We start from the raw sequence: 16,702 nt of genomic DNA, 5'->3' as shown, positions 1-16,702 counted from the left end.
TATATTTTATTTAACTGAATATAGCCAAAGTCTTATCCTTTGAACATGTAATCAATATATAAATTATTGAGATATTTAACTTTTTTATGTATATATAAAGCCCTCAAAATTGAGTGTGTGTTTTATACTTCTAGCATATCTCAGTTTGGACTAACCCAGTAGACACATACCGAATGACTAGTCCGTTGGACAGCACAGATGTGAGGGACAGATACTCCTAGGTGTGCATAAGGATGTAACAAGGTAGTTGCAGGCCATTTTCCATTCTTCACTGGATGCTAATACTGTGAGTTGACACCTTTAGTTATATATGCCAGTGTTGTTAGATATGCTAGTAGGAGAACAAAGTAACACCCCATTCAGATGTTACCTGATTTAGGAAAGGGAGGAAGTAAAAGGGACAGAAGAAGTAACCTAGGCACAGCTGGGTGGTTTGTTCCTCTGTTTCTCAGTTAATGGGGTGCTCAGATTGTACTTCTCTTCCAAAGAAAATAAAGTGCTTCAAGTGCACTATAACTGATTCTCTATCCTGCCCCTGTGAGGTTACACATTTACATTTCTCATGAGAAAAAATTTAGGCACCAAGATTATTATCAGGATTGGAAAAAGAATATCAACTCAGAAAGAATGAGGACTAGAAACTAACTTACATTCTATTTTTTTTACCTCTAGTTAAGTGACTACTGTCTAATTATCAATAATTTCAGTAATGTTTGTATTCTATGTAATTTCCAGGTGTGTATGTCCATTTTGTCAGAAGGAATTGGATGAAGACAGCTTGCTGGATCATTGCATTACTCATCACAGATCAGAAAGGAGACCTGTGGTGAGGATTTGTGTTACTATACATTTCTGCAGTGTCTAAATTTGATACACATTAGAAAACGTGGAGTCCTAACCACTGAACCGCCAGGGAGTTCCCCTTATAATTTTCATTTTTGTATAGTTGAGAGGTAAGGCAGGGTGATGATAGATACGTCATCATTTACTTAGCCATTTTGCTATTTTAGAACATTTGGATTGGTGACAATTTTTAGGATTTGCATTCACATTCTTGTACATTTAAATTTTTCCTTCTAAAGTACTTTTTCCCTAAGAGGAAATTCCTTAGATTGATATTTCTGGGACCAAGAGTGCAAGTTTTTATTAACTCTTGCAGTGTGTTCTAAATAGTTTGAGTCAATTTATACTTGTGTCAGCAATTTATGAGTAAACCACTTTCACCTTAACCTGGCCAAGATTGTGTACATTTATTTATTTATTTAAAAAATTTTTTTTTGATTTAGGAGTGTCTTGAATTACCCAATAAGAGAGTTTTTTACACAGTAATATCCTGTAGCATATTTCTAACTCAGAGAAAAAGGACAAAATATGATCAACAAAATCAGAGTAGAGACTACTCTTATATGGAAAGAAATTATAAAATGATGGTATGAACACAAATGTATGGACTTTTGAGTGTTGTACTTATAAGGGATAAATTATGCGTACACTTATTTTTAACTTATCCAGGCTTAACAGATGTAAAATGATACCTTGAAGAGTTTTTTGAATTTTATTTTAGTTTTATGTTGTATATGTGTACATGTGTATATATGTGTATGTGTGTTTTTCATATATATGAGTTTGGGGGTTTTTTTATTTGTTTTAAGGTTTGTTTGTTTTTTTTCCATAAAATCCTTTTGGAAAGAGGATGAAGTTGAAATGTAAGTATATTAGATAGGTGATTGATGGAGAGATAGCTAGATAGCCCTTACGACAATCCTATGAGATAGATATGATTCTTATCCCCATTTTACAAGTGATAAACTGAGGCTCAGAGAGGTTAAGTCTTACGAGCTAAGTCTCATAGCTGGTAAATAAGCAGAGCTACAGTTTGAACCCAGTAGTCTAGCTCCAGGGCATAGACACTATGCTCCACTAGCAAGTTCAAGACAAAAGTCCTCCCACAGCACAGTCAAAGGAATTTGTTATTTATCCTAATGGCCCAGAGGTTTGGTTCTTGGAATGGCTAGCTAAGAGCTTGATATGTGTTGGGGCAGCAGAGGAGGTTGTCATGGGCTTTTCCTGCTCAAGTTGCTCTGTGGGAGGAACTGGGCTAAGGAGGTGTTTTATGATAGGTCCCTGGGGAACCGTCCTAGAGGAAGCTTGAAGAAAGCATTAGGATGGCATAATAGTGACTACCATTTACTGAGTTTTGGGTGCCTCTTTGCCTTCTCCTAGCAACCCTATGAAGGAGATATTATCGACACAGTCTGAGCCCTGACCAGTAGTGCCCGGGGTGCTGCTCTGGCTGGAGGAACACTAGGCACTCTGGACCATGGGCCGCATTACAGCATCCCTCCAGGGCGGGCCCCATATTTGTCCATCCATTGGTACTGTGTACCTGCTCCGCAGAAGTCCAGTCCACATGCCGCTCAGTTTGGCCATCAGATTGAAGGTGGCCCATGGAAACTGGGTCTTCTATGATTTAGAGGTCATAGAGGTCACTGAAGAAAGCCGACATAAGGACAGAGATAAACCAGGAATCGTGGAATTTAGTAGTTAAAATGCTTAGGCTTCGCTGGGGCAAAGTGAGAGTAGCATGGACATATATACACTACCGAATGTAAAACAGTTGGCTGGTGGGAAGCAGCAGCATAGCACAAGGAGATCGGCTTGGTGCTTTGCCATGACCTAGAGAGGTGGGATGGGGGGGTGGAGGGAGGCTCAAGAGGGAGGGGATATGGGGACACGTGTATGCATATGGCTGATTCACTTTGTTGTGCAACAGAAACTAACACGGTATTGTGAAGCGATTATACTTCAATAAAGTTCTATTAAAAATAATAATAATTTGTATATCTGGAGTTATATACAACATATTATTAAAATTAATCCCACCTGTTTCCTTTTAGTTTTTGTAATGTGGCTACTCAAACAATAAAATTATGTGTGTGGCTTCTGTTACATTTCTGTTGAACAGCAAAGCCCTGGGGCGGGGGGAGGAAAGCCTAGGCTTTGGAGGAGATAAGCTTTGGTGCAAATCGCAGAAAATCCCATTAACCTCTTTGCCTCTGTTTCATCATTTGTAAAATGGAGATGATGATATGATGATGCCTTTTTCACAGGGTAGTAGCAAATGAGTCGGGTGGTGATGCCGGGTTACTACCATTTTTGCAGCTATATCAAATCAAGGCTAGAGCAGATTTCTCAGAGGAAGCCATGTACTCTCACAGTTGGGGAACCCAACCTGGGAGAGGTGGAGGAGGTGAAGTAAATTTTACCACAAGACCAGGATGCTATCAAGGCCTTCAGGCAGGAACAGATTGCTCAGAAAAGCCATGGTTCTGTAATACACCAGGGCTGTGTAAAAGTGGTCTCTGGAACAGAAAACCTTCAGGTTTCCTGTGTTAGTGTTTCGTGCTTAAGTGTAGAAGCTTAAGACACATGCACTCTGAAGCATCTAGTGCCACTAGAAGTCCGGAAAAACCCTGTGGTTAGAAAAAGGCTGGATGCAGATACTGTGGCAGGGCTGGGGTCACGTGCTTAGGGATCCTCTGGGGGCACGTAGGTGAAAACACCTGGTGGAATCCTTGGACGAGGAGGGCTGAGTCCAAGGCTGCTTCTGGATTGGTGTGGAAGTTAACAAGGAATTATTGCTCTAAAGGACTGAATTGCTGGGTTTGCCTTCAGATAAGATCAGTGACATCATCTGACTTACCAGATGTAAGAAGTTTCAGGGCGGTTAGAGATTTGGGCAAATGATTCTGCCTTCCAGATAGAATTAGATAATTCAGAGATCAAACCACAAGCAACTAATCTTTTCTTTCTGAGTTGCTGAAGCAAACAGGGGTAAGTAAGTTATGAACCTCAAGGAATTTTGACTGTTCTCATGTGCAACCTTCAGAACAGCTCCTTTTTGTCACACAGTAATTATATTCTGCCATGTTTTTTTCTTTTTGAAAAATTATGTCTATGGAATATCGGACTCAGAAAAGGCAAATGACACACACAGCATGCTTCAGATTGAATTATGAGACCACTCGTGAGAGAAATTTAATATTTTATCTTATAAAGGGAAGACGTTTCAGCAAGAACCACACTTTCTGGCTCTTCTCGCTTTCCAGTGTTTTCTTTCACTGGTTGGTTCTTTTTTGTGTGTGCTTCCTGCCCCACCCCCGCTCTGCCCGGCATGTGAGATCTTAGCTCCCCAACCAGGGATTGAACCTGCGCCCCCTGCAGTGGAAGCGTGGAGTCTTAACCACTGGACCGCTAAGGAAGTCCCCACTGGTTGGTTCTTATTTATCCTTTAGAACTCAACTTAAATTGCACTTCTCTGACACCCAAATTAATTTCAGCTCTTTCTTTTCTTCCCTCTTTTTTCTCACTTATCACAATTCGTTAATTGTGTATTTGTGTCTGTCTCTCCCTCCAAATTATTAGGTTCATGAAGCCATAGAACTTAATTTCTTTGTTCAGCACTGCATGCCCAGCTCTTGGCAGAGAACCTAGCACATAGTAGGATGTAGTGATATGAAAAATAGGATATTTTAAAAATCATATTTCCATTCACACAGGTTCAAAGGTAGCCTTACTTTCTGCCTTGATCCTGAGGTTCATTCCTTATGGGAAGGGACAGGACTTCAGTTGGTTTGGAATTAAAAGCTGTAGTGACAAGAGCCTGAGCCCTCATTCCCACAGCAGTTTATTTCCGTGGGTATTCAGAATATCTGTGGCTGGACTGGGCAGTGGGAGCGTATATGCATAAACGTGTTAGAAGGAGAAAATCTTCATTAGATATGCTTCCAAACTCGTATTAAATTAGATGTGTCATCTGGTACTTTAAGTTTGGTTGCATATTTGTCTATAATTATTTTCAGTGCATGTCTCTTTTGGCATTGGATTCCGTTATCTTTAATTTCTTCCCCAAATGGTATTTACCATTATATAGAAAGTGTCCTGTAATTGGCTGAGTTGCTGTGGGAGTTAATCGAAACCACGGATAGAGCTGGGTGTCCATTGTAATAGATGCTCCAAAGGATTGAGGTTAGTGGTAGCTTCTAATATGGTGGCTGTTATTTGCCCATTGCGTTCACTGTCATATAAAGTCCATGCCGAGGTGAGGCCAGCATCCTTTTTTTTTTTCAATTGAAGTACAGATGATGTACAATATTATATAAGTTACAGGTGTAGGTATACAATATAGTGAGTCACAATTTTTAAAGGTTATACTCCATTTATAATTATTATAAAATATTGGCCATAATCCCAATATGTGGGATATATGTTGTAAAATATATCCTTGTAGCTTATTTTATATATAATAGTTTGTACCCCTTAATCCCCTACCTCTTAATCCTCTACCTCTGTGTTACCCCTCCCCTTCCCCTACTGGTCACCACTAGTTTGTTCTCTATATCTGTGAGTCTGCTTCTTTTTTGTTATATTCACTAGTTTGTTGTAATTTTTTTAGATTCCACATATAAGTGGTATCACACAGAATTTGCCTTTCTCTGACTGACTTATTTCCCTTAGCATAATACCCTCCAAGTCCATCCATGTTGCTGCAAATGACAAGATTTCCTTTTTTATGGCTGAATAGTATTCCACTGTGTGTGTGTGTGTGTGTGTGTGTGTGTGTATACATATCTTCTTTATCCATTCATCTGTTGATGGACACTTAGGTTGTTTCTATTATTAAAATATTTCTTGGTCTCAGCTCTGTTCTCACTATGTAGGGGTCTCAGGGTAGATGGAGTGCTATTTTGGGATAGCCATGTTGTCAATTAACCAAGATAGCTAGAATGTAAGGAAATCATTAATTATTATAAAGCAATAATAATTTAGATGATGTAATTTTATTTAAAATAAGACATTAAGATTAATTGAGTAGAGCAGAATTTTTAAATGGCCTTATTTATAGAAGTTGAGCATATTGAAACTGGGACTCCCCCCTCCCCAATAAAATAATAAGACAGAAAAGAATTATGTAAAGATCTCATTTAAATTTAGAGAAAAACATCATCCAAGCTGATAAATTAGACACTGTTATAATATGAAAAGGACATTGGATTATCTAGTAGAGGCCTAGATTCGAGCTCTGATACTTGAAGTGGTGTAGATTTAAGCTAATTTTTTTCCTCTCTGAAATTGGGTTCATCAACAAAATAAAGATGATAATTCACTGGGTTTCTGTGAGAATCAAGTGAGAATACCACCTCATTTATTGCCTAACATATACTTGGAACTCAGTAATGATTCTGCATCTCATTTTTCAAAATGAATACACGAAGAAATACAATTTTTAAAAAAAAACCTATGTTAAGATGTAATAAAGTGGTATATATTAAAAGAAAGAGTCATTTATATTAGCCATTTGCGAATTACAAATTAAAACCATGATGAGATACCACTACATGCCTATGAAAACAACTAAAGTAGAAAAATGTTGACAGTAACTAATGCTGATGAGAATAAGGAAAAACTAGATAATTCACTCATTGCTTGTGGGAATGTAAAATGGTCCAGCCATTTACAAACAAAATAGTTTGGCAGTTTTTTACAAAGTTAACTGTAACACTAACCCAGCACTCACACTCCTAGAAATTAATCCTAGAAAAATGAAAATATGTTTACGCAAAACATCTATGCGCACATGTTCATTGCAGCTCTATTTGTAGCAGCCCAAAACAACAAATGTCCTTCAAAGGTAAATGGATAACTGTGGTACATCCATACCATGGAATACTACTCAGCAGTAAAAAGGAAGGAACTATATTGATGCACTCAACAATTTGGATGAATACCAAGGCCATTATGCTTAGTGAAAAAAAGCCAGTCTCAAAAGTTCTGGAGAAGAGATCGGTGGTTGCCAGGGTTCGGGAGAGAAGAGGAAGTTAAGGAGCAGCACAAGGGAGTTCTTTGTAGTGAGAGAACAGTTCTGTATCTTGATTGTGTCGGTAGTTACATGTATTTCTATATGTGTGATAAAATTTCATAGAACTATACATACATACCCAAAAAAATGAGTTCATGCAAAAAATGGTGACATCTAAGTCAGATGTTGTCTAGTTAATTGCCGATTTCCTGGTTTTGGTAATGTACCACAGTTATGTAAGAAGTTACCATTAAGGGAAGCTGGGTGATTGTGACATGGTACCTCTCTGTGTTATTTTTGCAATTTCTTGTGAGCTTATAAATATTTCAAAATGAAAAAGTTTTATTAGAGAGCCATTAATGGCTATTAAATTAGGAAAATATGTATAAATACTAACACCTGATGCTGGTATTATTATTTGATGCTGGTGTATTATAATCTATATTGCTGGTGGCAGTATAAAACTATAGAGTAATATATATTATGAACTGTGAAGTTCATAACTTTGACCTTCTAATCTCCATTTATGGTCATGTATCCTAAGAAAATAATGCCCCCAAAAGTAAACAATATAGATACTATAATTTGTAATAATAGAATATCCACATACCAAGAAAACGTCAGTATTCCAAGAGGTAGGCAACTAATTAAATTATGGCACACCTACTGACTGTAATATTGTTTAAATGATAAAGTGATAGGGACTTCCCTGGTGGTACAGTGGTTAAGAATCTGACTGCCAATGCAGGGGACATGTGTTCGAGCCCTGGTCCGGGAAGATCCCACATGCTGCGTAGCAACTAAGCCCGTGCGCCACAACTACTGAGCCTGCGCTCTAGAGCCTGTGAGCCACAATTACTGAGCCCGCGTGCCACAACTACTGAAGCCCATGTGCCTAGAGCCCGTGCTCTGCAACAAGAGAAGCCACTGCAATGAGAAGCCCGCGCATCGCAACAAAGAGTAGCCCCCGCTCGCCCCAACTAGAGAAAGCCCCGCGCACAGCAACAAAGACCCAATGCAGCCAAAAATAAATTAATTAATTTTTTTAAAGTGATAAACATATACTTTTATATACAAGAAATGCATATGAAGAAATAAGTGCAATTTTATTTCTTTATGTTGCTTTAATATTTATACAGTTCTAAAACAATACCAAGGTATGGCCAATAGATTCATAAAATTAAAATTCATTTTGTTGAATGGTTATTTAATTTTTTAATTCTGACAATAATGATTATTTAAAATTCTTTCTTGAACTCTTGATCTTGTTTATTTCCAGTTCTGTCCACTTTGCCGTTTAGTACCTAATGAGAATCCAGGCAGCTTCAATGGCAGCTTAATAAGACATTTGCAAGTCAGTCACACTTTGTTTTATGATGATTTCATAGTAAGTATATTTTCTTACTTTTACATTATGTTTTTATGCTGTGTTTAGCTTACCTTTCTTAATCCAAGTGAGTAAGATTGTAGAGGAAAAAATGTATGTGTAGCTAAAATGTTAAGTATTAGCATTAAGTAGGAAATCAAAAAAACATGCTGTTTTATAAACTGTTAATAGTGAAGTAGTTACCTGCCTTAGACAAAATCATTTTCTTTGTGATGTAAATAATTAGCCATCGTGTAAAGACCTAGATTTCACTTTCACATTATTTTAATTTCTACTCTAGTGCCTCCCAATATATGTTAATAGTTATAATTTTTATGAAGTTAAAAACTTATATAGCTGAGAGGAAATCATATCGGTAAGGAAATGGCTCAGAGAATTTGCGTTCATTTTATAATATACTGAATGGCTAGTAACAGACATGACATTATCAGTGTAGCGAGACACACGGGCTCTATTTTTAATTTAAATTCTATAAAACACAACTCTCGGGCTTCCCTGGTGGCGCAGTGCTTGAGAGTCCGCCTGCCGATGCAGGGCACATGGGTTCGTGCCCCGGTCCGGGAAGGTCCCACATGCCGCGGAGCGGCTGGGCCCGTGAGCCATGGCCGCTGAGCCTGCGCGTCCGGAGCCTGTGCTCCGCAACGTGAGAGGCCACAACAGTGAGAGGCCTGCGTACCGCAAAAAAAAACAAAAAACAAAAAACACAACTCTCATGTTTATTGGACTTTTTTAAACGTTAGAAAAATTTATTATGAAAAAGTTTTAAACATATACAGAAGTAGGATAATATAATGAACCCCTGTATACCCATCAGCTACCCATCAATAACTACCAACTCATGGCCAATCTCATTATATTAAGGATTTTTTTAAGATGAAAGAAAAATGTGGTATAGTATGAATAGTTCTAATACTTACGACCGTAGTTTCTGTTATCAGAAATGGTAATAACAAGCAAAAGGTATACATAGCCTTTTTTCTATGCATTGTCATGTGAAAGTAATGCTTTGTCCCCTGAGTCCCTTTCAGCAAAGGGGTATTGCCTGTCATGAGCGGGAAAATCACTCATAGCCATGTTCTGAACTAGTACATTTTATTGTTACGTTATCTAAATACATGAAATGTTAAGGGTTAAATTTGAATTTGCATATAATTTTCACATGATTTTGACTATTTTTATACAATTTCAAGATGGAATTTAATAATTGTTGAAGATTGTCATTGGAAAATTTTCTCCATGCATTCTGATCTGCCCACTATGATTATCCAGATTCAACACAGGGAACCTGGGTTCTGACCTGGGTTTCAGTAACAGCCCTGTCACAGCTGTGTGACCTTAGGCAAGGTATTTAACATTGGAGCCTCTGTTTGTTCATTTGTTAAGTGAGGAGAGCAAAGTACATACTGCTTCCAGAAGCTCTTGTGGGAATTAAATGAGATAATGCATGTAGAGTGATTTGCAGTTAGGGCACGGATGTTAGGCAAACTGGAGATGGGGAGAGGGTAAATGGGAATATCAGGACCACTTGAAGAATCAAACAAACCACACTACAGAGGCTTCATATTCTTTCCTCCGTCTCTCAAATAATGTCTTTTCTGGCCACCAAGGCACACAAGCCCTCAACAGAGCCATGTGTTCTCATTTTTCATAACACGTAGGGATTCCTCTTTATCTTAGCTCCATAAGACATTCTAAAAGCCAGGCTGATTCCATGCCTGTCTTGGCTGTTCATGTTCAGTCCATTCTTCTCAAGATCATTCAAAGTATGACCCAGGGCTGGTCAGGAAGAAGCCACTTTGATGAGAATACTTTACACCCACTCAAAACCATATTCTTGGATGTGGAAGTGAGGTTGAAACAGTGTTCTTTGTTTTGATTTTTTGTTTCCTAAACTACCAAGTACTATGCTAGGCATTTTATGCAAATTATCTCATTTTATTCCTTTCAGCAACTTCTGTGAAGTGAGTACTATATCATTATCCTTACTTAGCTATGAAATATCTGATGCTCAAAGGTTAATAAATTGCCTCAGGACAACCTGCCGTTGAGTCCAAATCTTGTGCTCTGCTGTGCTTTATAGCTTTCCTTTGGATTTCATTTATTTGCTTTTATGTCTTAGAGTGGACTTCCAATAAAGATTTTATTTTATTTTTTTAGTTTATTGGCGAAGAGGAGATGGATTGCAGAGGATGGGGCTCTTAATACTTTTTGCTCTATTTATAGAATGTGCTGACCTAAAGTTTTGAATTCCGTTTTGACGATAGGGAAGCAAGGAGAAAGAGCGTTTTGTTTTCAACCTTTTTTTTTTTCAAAACTAGATATTCAGTAGTACTGCTGGGATTGATGAGTCCTATGGGAATGTCTTAACTTTACATGTCTTAACTATTACATGTCTTATCTATGGGAATGTCTTAACTATTACATGTTTATGTGGAGCGTAGCACTCTGACAGGATTCGTACTGTTGACTAAAAACTACTAGTTAGATCAGATAAAAACTTTAAATTCCAGATCAAAACTATTTTACTATGACTGTAGCTAGTTAATTGATAGGCAGTAAAAATGAAATAGAAAATGCACAGGCCCCAAAGCAAAAGTCCTGGGTTCTATGAGTTTTTGTGGAAACTTGGACTAAATTCAGGGCTTCACTTTGCAAAATGAGGCATTGTCTTAACTCTCATCCTCCAATTTCTGAAAACTGTCATCTCTGACTGTATGTTTCTAATTATTTTTCTTTATTGTAGGATTTTAATATAATTGAGGAAGCTCTTATTCAAAGGGTTTTAGACCGGTCACTTCTGGAATATGTGAATCACTCGAACACCACATAATTGTATTAAAAGAAAAGGGAAGGAGATCGTACAATTGCACCATTTTTTTCAAGATGCTGCTTGAAGAATTGGAGGGAGACTGTCAATGTTTGATGGGCAAAAAAGTGTACAACACAGTTATATGTTTGTCCATGTTTATTGTTATACTGCATTTTAAAACTGCTTTCATTTTGGTGGTTTAGGTCTGTTTTACATTCTTGAGTTTCTCAGACACTTAACAGCAAAAAAAGTCTCCATCAGCCATTAATATATGGAAGAGAACATAAGGCTGAGTATGTGGGTGAAGGATCTATATTTGCAAATTGGATGACATTGTGTGTAATGCTACATATTGATAACTTCCCTCATGGTTGGTCAAATAACTAATCTTTGTTCTATGGAGAGTGAAACAAAGTGTGGTCATTCAAGGAAATGTGAAATCTCTTCTAGAGTTCACGTTCTAACCGCTAATAGAATAAAAGGAATAACCTTGTATGGAGTAGGAAAGGAAAATTTTGGCAGTTGACAACATCCATTTAACCAAATTGTATAACATAATACTGTAATAAAATAAATTTCATGTTAGGAATGTATACTTAATGCTTTGATTTTTTATAACTATGCACACATAAGAATTTAATTTTATATTTTTCAAATATTTGTAGCTTATTATTTAGAAATATTTCTATAATACAGGCAACTTCTTAAGAACCGTCAGCTGATATTTACAGTAGAAGTATTCACATCCATAATTTTTAGTGGAAAATCCTAAGGGCTTTGATTTTTTTTAATTTTACCTTTTAGGAAAATTATAAAATAAACAGAAATACTGAAAACCAAACAGAAAATGTATAGCTTATTACATTCTCATAAGGAAACATTCTTTTAGAACTCTGCCAGTCACCTTCGATGTCTTCTATGTGTCCCGTCACAGTTAACAAACCTCTTCCTCAACCCCACAGAAGTAAACACTACATTGATTTTAACAGTACTCACTTCCTTGCGTTTCTTTCTTAGTTTATCCCCCAAGTGTGTGTCTCTACACACTAGCTTTTAATCTTTCTGGGTTTCTCCTTCTTTCTTTTCCTTAAAATTTACCTACAGAAGAACCTGGTTTTATAAATTTCCCACTGTCTATATTTTGTTAATTGCATACTCATGGCACAATTCAGCATGTTCTTCTATCCTCTGGATATTGACACATGGATCCAGAGATCTGAGCAGACTCAGGTTCAACCTTTTGGCCAGACCATAGATCATGGTGTATTCTTTCAACAGAGGGCGCAGAATGTCTGGATCCCTCTTTTGTGATGTCAGCTGAAATTGATACTCAATGTCTAGATCCATTGATTTGTTGTGGGTTGGAGAATATTCTATCATTTCTTTTTCATTTATTAGTTGGAACATTTTTATAAAGAGGTGTTTCCCCATATCTACTATTTGGTTAACCAGTGGTCAAGTTCATATAGGAAAGGGAAAATAAACTTGAATTTTCCCCTTTATTTACCAAATTTCAAGATAATAAACTTGTTTTCTATCATCCTCTGTAGATCACTTTTTTTAAGTGTTGTGAACTCATGGATTCAAACATATTTGATAGGCTTTAATCCATTTCACATATTGCCTTATTAAAGCCCAAATTGTCCTATCTTTGGTCATTGGGAGCCTTATCAAGTTGACTCTGAGTCCTTTTGACACTACTCTAGCAGTCTTTACTGGCTTTCTTGTAGTCTCGTATGACAGACTATTCCAGGCTCAACTTGGATGTTTCCTGCCCCAGACCTGGTATCAGCCATTTCTCTTAATGAGCGTGGTTACTTTCAGTGAGAAACAGTGCTTCAGAACTGTAATTGTGACTGTTAAGTTCACTGTGGCTATATTGGTCTTTGTTTCTAGGAGAGAGCTAGGAAATATCCTTTTTTTTAAGATAAAACACTTATTCATGGGTTTATTTTGATACTTGCAAATCAAATTAAGTACTACAGGGTTTTTGCCTAATCTTTTCTATTACATTTGTGTCTTTTGTTTTTCTCTACTGAGAATCCTGGTCTTCAAGGACACAGGAATATCCCACAATTATTCGTTTCCTTCATCTACTTTATGCATGCAACAGTCTCAGAATAATAATACTAATAAACCATCACCAATATGATAGCTGGTACAATTAAAAATGTTTTTCATTTGTTCTCCCTAATCTCCTATTTTTTAAAGTTGTACTATATCAACATTTTCAAGGAATTCCCTGGCGGTCCAGTGGTTAGGACTCTGTGTTCTCACTGCCCAGGGCCCGGGTCTGACCCCTGAACGGGGAGAACTAAGATCCTGCAAGCCGCATGGCGTGGCCAGAACAAAAAAAAAAAAACTTTTTTTGTTTTGTTTTGTTTTTTTGCGGTACACAGGCCTCTCACCGTTGTGGCCTCTCCCGTTGCAGAGCACAGGCTCCAGATGTGCAGGCTCAGTGGCCATGGCTCATGGGCCCAGCTGCTCCGCGGCACGTGGGAACTTCCCGGACCGGGACACGAACCCGTGTCCCCTGCATCGGCAGGCGGAGTCTCAACCACTGCGCCACCAGGGAAGACCAAAAAAAACGTTTTTTGAGAACCTATTGGTGTAACATACAATACTCTCTTCTATCCCCCATTTAGCTTAGTTCTTCAAGTACCTATATGTTTAGTGCTTGCTACAACTCCTTATTTGATGGCTCTGTTTTTCATATTTGGCTCTCTAATGACAAATCCAGGACATAAAGTAATATTTCCATCTTGAAGGCAAGCAAAGAAGCTACGAAGATGCGTGATTTCAGCTCCTGAGGATAAAGTGTTACTTGGTTGTGGTTAGCTTCTTAACTGTAATCGTCTATAAACATCTTTGTTCCTTACGCGTAAATGTAGTCATAGCCATGTTCCCCAAAATTTTCTATAGTAAATTATGCATTACTTCTTAAAAACCTTGCTTACCATTCTGCCATCCACCGCAAGGTAATTAGAAAAACGTAAAGCTGGGTGAAACCTAGGGGCCATATTTCCTCCCTTTTAGATACTAGTTTCAAGCTTGCTTTTCACAGCTGCTAACAAGTAACAACAGATTTTTAGTTTCACCACCTCTCTTCCTACAGTTTGGATGGCTCAACCAGTAAAGCAAAACCTATTGGACAACAAGGGCAAAAGGAGAGGAACTTTTAAGAGGTAATCATTGGATTGAAAATATAGTCCCGGAAGAATAAAAGAATATATTTCTGAGTATTAGTACTCACTATCCAGAAAATAAATTTTTGTTAATTCCAAGCAATACAAAAGGCATCTTTAAATCTGTAAAACTTGAAAAAAACTTCAAAACTGTATTTTGAGTAAAGCTTTAAGTCACCTGCCACTGTTAAACCTCAGTGCAGCAATTCTACATCCTGTCCCTGGATATCCCTTATGATAATTTTGGCCCCTATGGGACAAACCAGGTGCTGGCCACCTGAATTATTTTGCCTTTTGAATTATTTTGAGTTCTAAAATAGTGAAGTGCAGCTATTATTCATTGTTTCACTGTGCCTTTAAACTTTTATTAAAAGGAATTTGTAATTCATTGTCTTAAAAAACGAAAACCAATATTTGAAGCTGTTGACTAAGCAAAATATTTCACTCCTTTTTTTTAATAGCACCTCAAGGTGCCAATTTTTTAAGGCCTTATGAGGGAAAAACTGATTGACATATTATTCTTTAAAAGCTAAATTCTTCTAATCCTACAAAAACCTATGGAGATTTTCCTTTTACTTTTTTTTTTTTTTTTTTTTTTTTTGCGGTACGCGGGCCTCTCACTGTTGTGGCCTCTCCCGTTGCGGAGCACAGGCTCCGGACGCGCAGGCTCAGCGGCCATGGCTCACGGGCCCAGCCGCTCTGCGGCATGTGGGATCTTCCCGGACCGGGACACGAATCCGTGTCCCCTGCATCGGCAGGCGGACTCTTGACCACTGCGCCACCAGGGAAGCCCTCCTTTTACATAATTTTTTCACCCAAGTTTCTAAAACGTATATTTAGAAATTGGATTGGGAATCTACGGTGAAGATAGTTCCAGGTCAGATCTAAAAGATCCTGGCTCTAATGATGTTACTTTATTACTTTTACTGGGTGCTAAGTGTCCTTTGTTTTCAAGAGAGCTTACAACAGTTACTGAACACATTTAACATATAATTAGTACCTTCAAGTAACATTGAAATTATTTTAAAAAGTCACTAAGAGATTCATCCTTTTATTATTCAACTGCAAAAAATAAATCTGTATAATGATCAGAAATTAAAATGTACAATTCCTTTTCTTCTGTAAATATGTGTTATTGTGAGAAATAAAGAATGGCAGGACCATTGCTTTCATTAAAGTATCTACTGTGTCTGTTCTTAAACATGGTTCTTGATAATTTTTTACATCTAATACCCTTTTATGCTTTTAAACCTCATATGTTGTTTAAATTGTCATCATTCAGCAATATCTATCATGAAAATACACTTTCATTTAGGCCAGTAGTTCTCAAAAGGGAGCAATTTTGCCTCCTAGGGGACACTTGACAATGTCAAGACATTTGGGGTTGTCATAACTGTGATGTGCTATTGCCCAGGATGTGGATCAAAGCCAGGGATGCTACTCAACATTCTACAATGCACAGGACAGCCCCTCACAGCAAAGGATTACCCTTCCTGTCAATAGTGATGAGGTTTAGAAACCCGGGTTTGAGTCAAGGTAAAGCTGAGCATCATGGAGTTATTATTGGCTCTGCTTCCAAGGGACTCCACTGAAATTTAAAAGGCAAGATGAAGATGAATTTTGTATCTCTTATCCCTGCTAAATACATACTAAGTTCGGGGTGGTTATAGCTGTCATATGTACCCCAGTTCAGAATATACTAAAACATAGGAAAGTTTTTTTGGATTTTTTCACAAGAAGAGGAACAGGCCAGAACACAGGTCTTAATAGCATGACCTCTGATGACTGTTTGCTGAGTGACATCCTAAAAGATACTGGGAACCCAGAATGGTTTGGGAAGACTTACTTTCATCACTTAGGTTAGAGTTATTGAAGTAAATACGGTAAAATGGGACTTCCCCGGTGGCACAGTGGATAAGACTCCGTACTCCCAATGCAGGGGACCCAGGTTTGATCCCTGGTCAGGGAACTAGATCTCACACGCATGCCACAACTAAGGAGCCCTAGTGCTGCAACTAAGGAGACAGCGAGCCACAGCTAAGACCTCGAGCAAACAAAAAATAAATAAGGTAAATATATAACAGAGGGACACCTATGTCTGAGATCCTTGAGGCAAAGAAATATTTAAGCTTTTATCTTATGTCTAGAAAAATCATCTGGTATTTTATTTTAATTTTTTTTTTTTTGCGGTACGCGGGCCTCTCACTGTTGTGGCCTCTCCCGTTGCGGAGCACATGCTCCGGGCGCGCAGGCTCAGCGGCCATGGCTCACGGGCCTAGCTGCTCTGCGGCATGTGGGATCTTCCCGGACCGGGGCACGAACCCGTGTCCCCTGCATCGGCAGGTGGACTCTCAACCACTGCGCCAACAGGGAAGCCCTCATCTAGTATTTTAATCCTGCAGGCTTCAGAGAAGACCACACACGGGTCTTGATTAGGGCTAATCATTGCCCCAAAGCAGCCA

The 16,702-nt window shown here is 38.1% G+C and overlaps 1 protein-coding gene across 4 annotated transcripts in view; it reads left to right on the top strand.

Annotated features, from left to right (window-relative positions):
• Positions 1–15,395, top strand: part of RNF125 (ring finger protein 125) — a 109,191-nt gene extending 93,796 nt beyond the window's left edge. For all 4 annotated transcript variants that reach the window (XM_082853686.1, XM_082853684.1, XM_082853685.1 and 1 more), the window contains 3 exons: positions 736–826; positions 8,139–8,246; positions 10,990–15,395. In XM_082853686.1, coding sequence (XP_082709812.1) covers positions 736–826; positions 8,139–8,246; positions 10,990–11,076 — 286 coding nt within the window. In that variant the 3' untranslated portion in view covers positions 11,077–15,395. The remainder of the gene's footprint in view (positions 1–735; positions 827–8,138; positions 8,247–10,989) is intronic.
• Positions 15,396–16,702: the final 1,307 nt, after the last annotated feature.

Source organism: Leucopleurus acutus, assembly GCF_964270905.1.
Source record: "Leucopleurus acutus genome assembly, chromosome: 13".
NCBI classification, from domain to species: Eukaryota; Metazoa; Chordata; class Mammalia; order Artiodactyla; family Delphinidae; genus Leucopleurus; species Leucopleurus acutus.
Note: the sequence above shows the minus strand (reverse complement) of the source record. Positions and strands in the feature narration are given on the sequence as shown.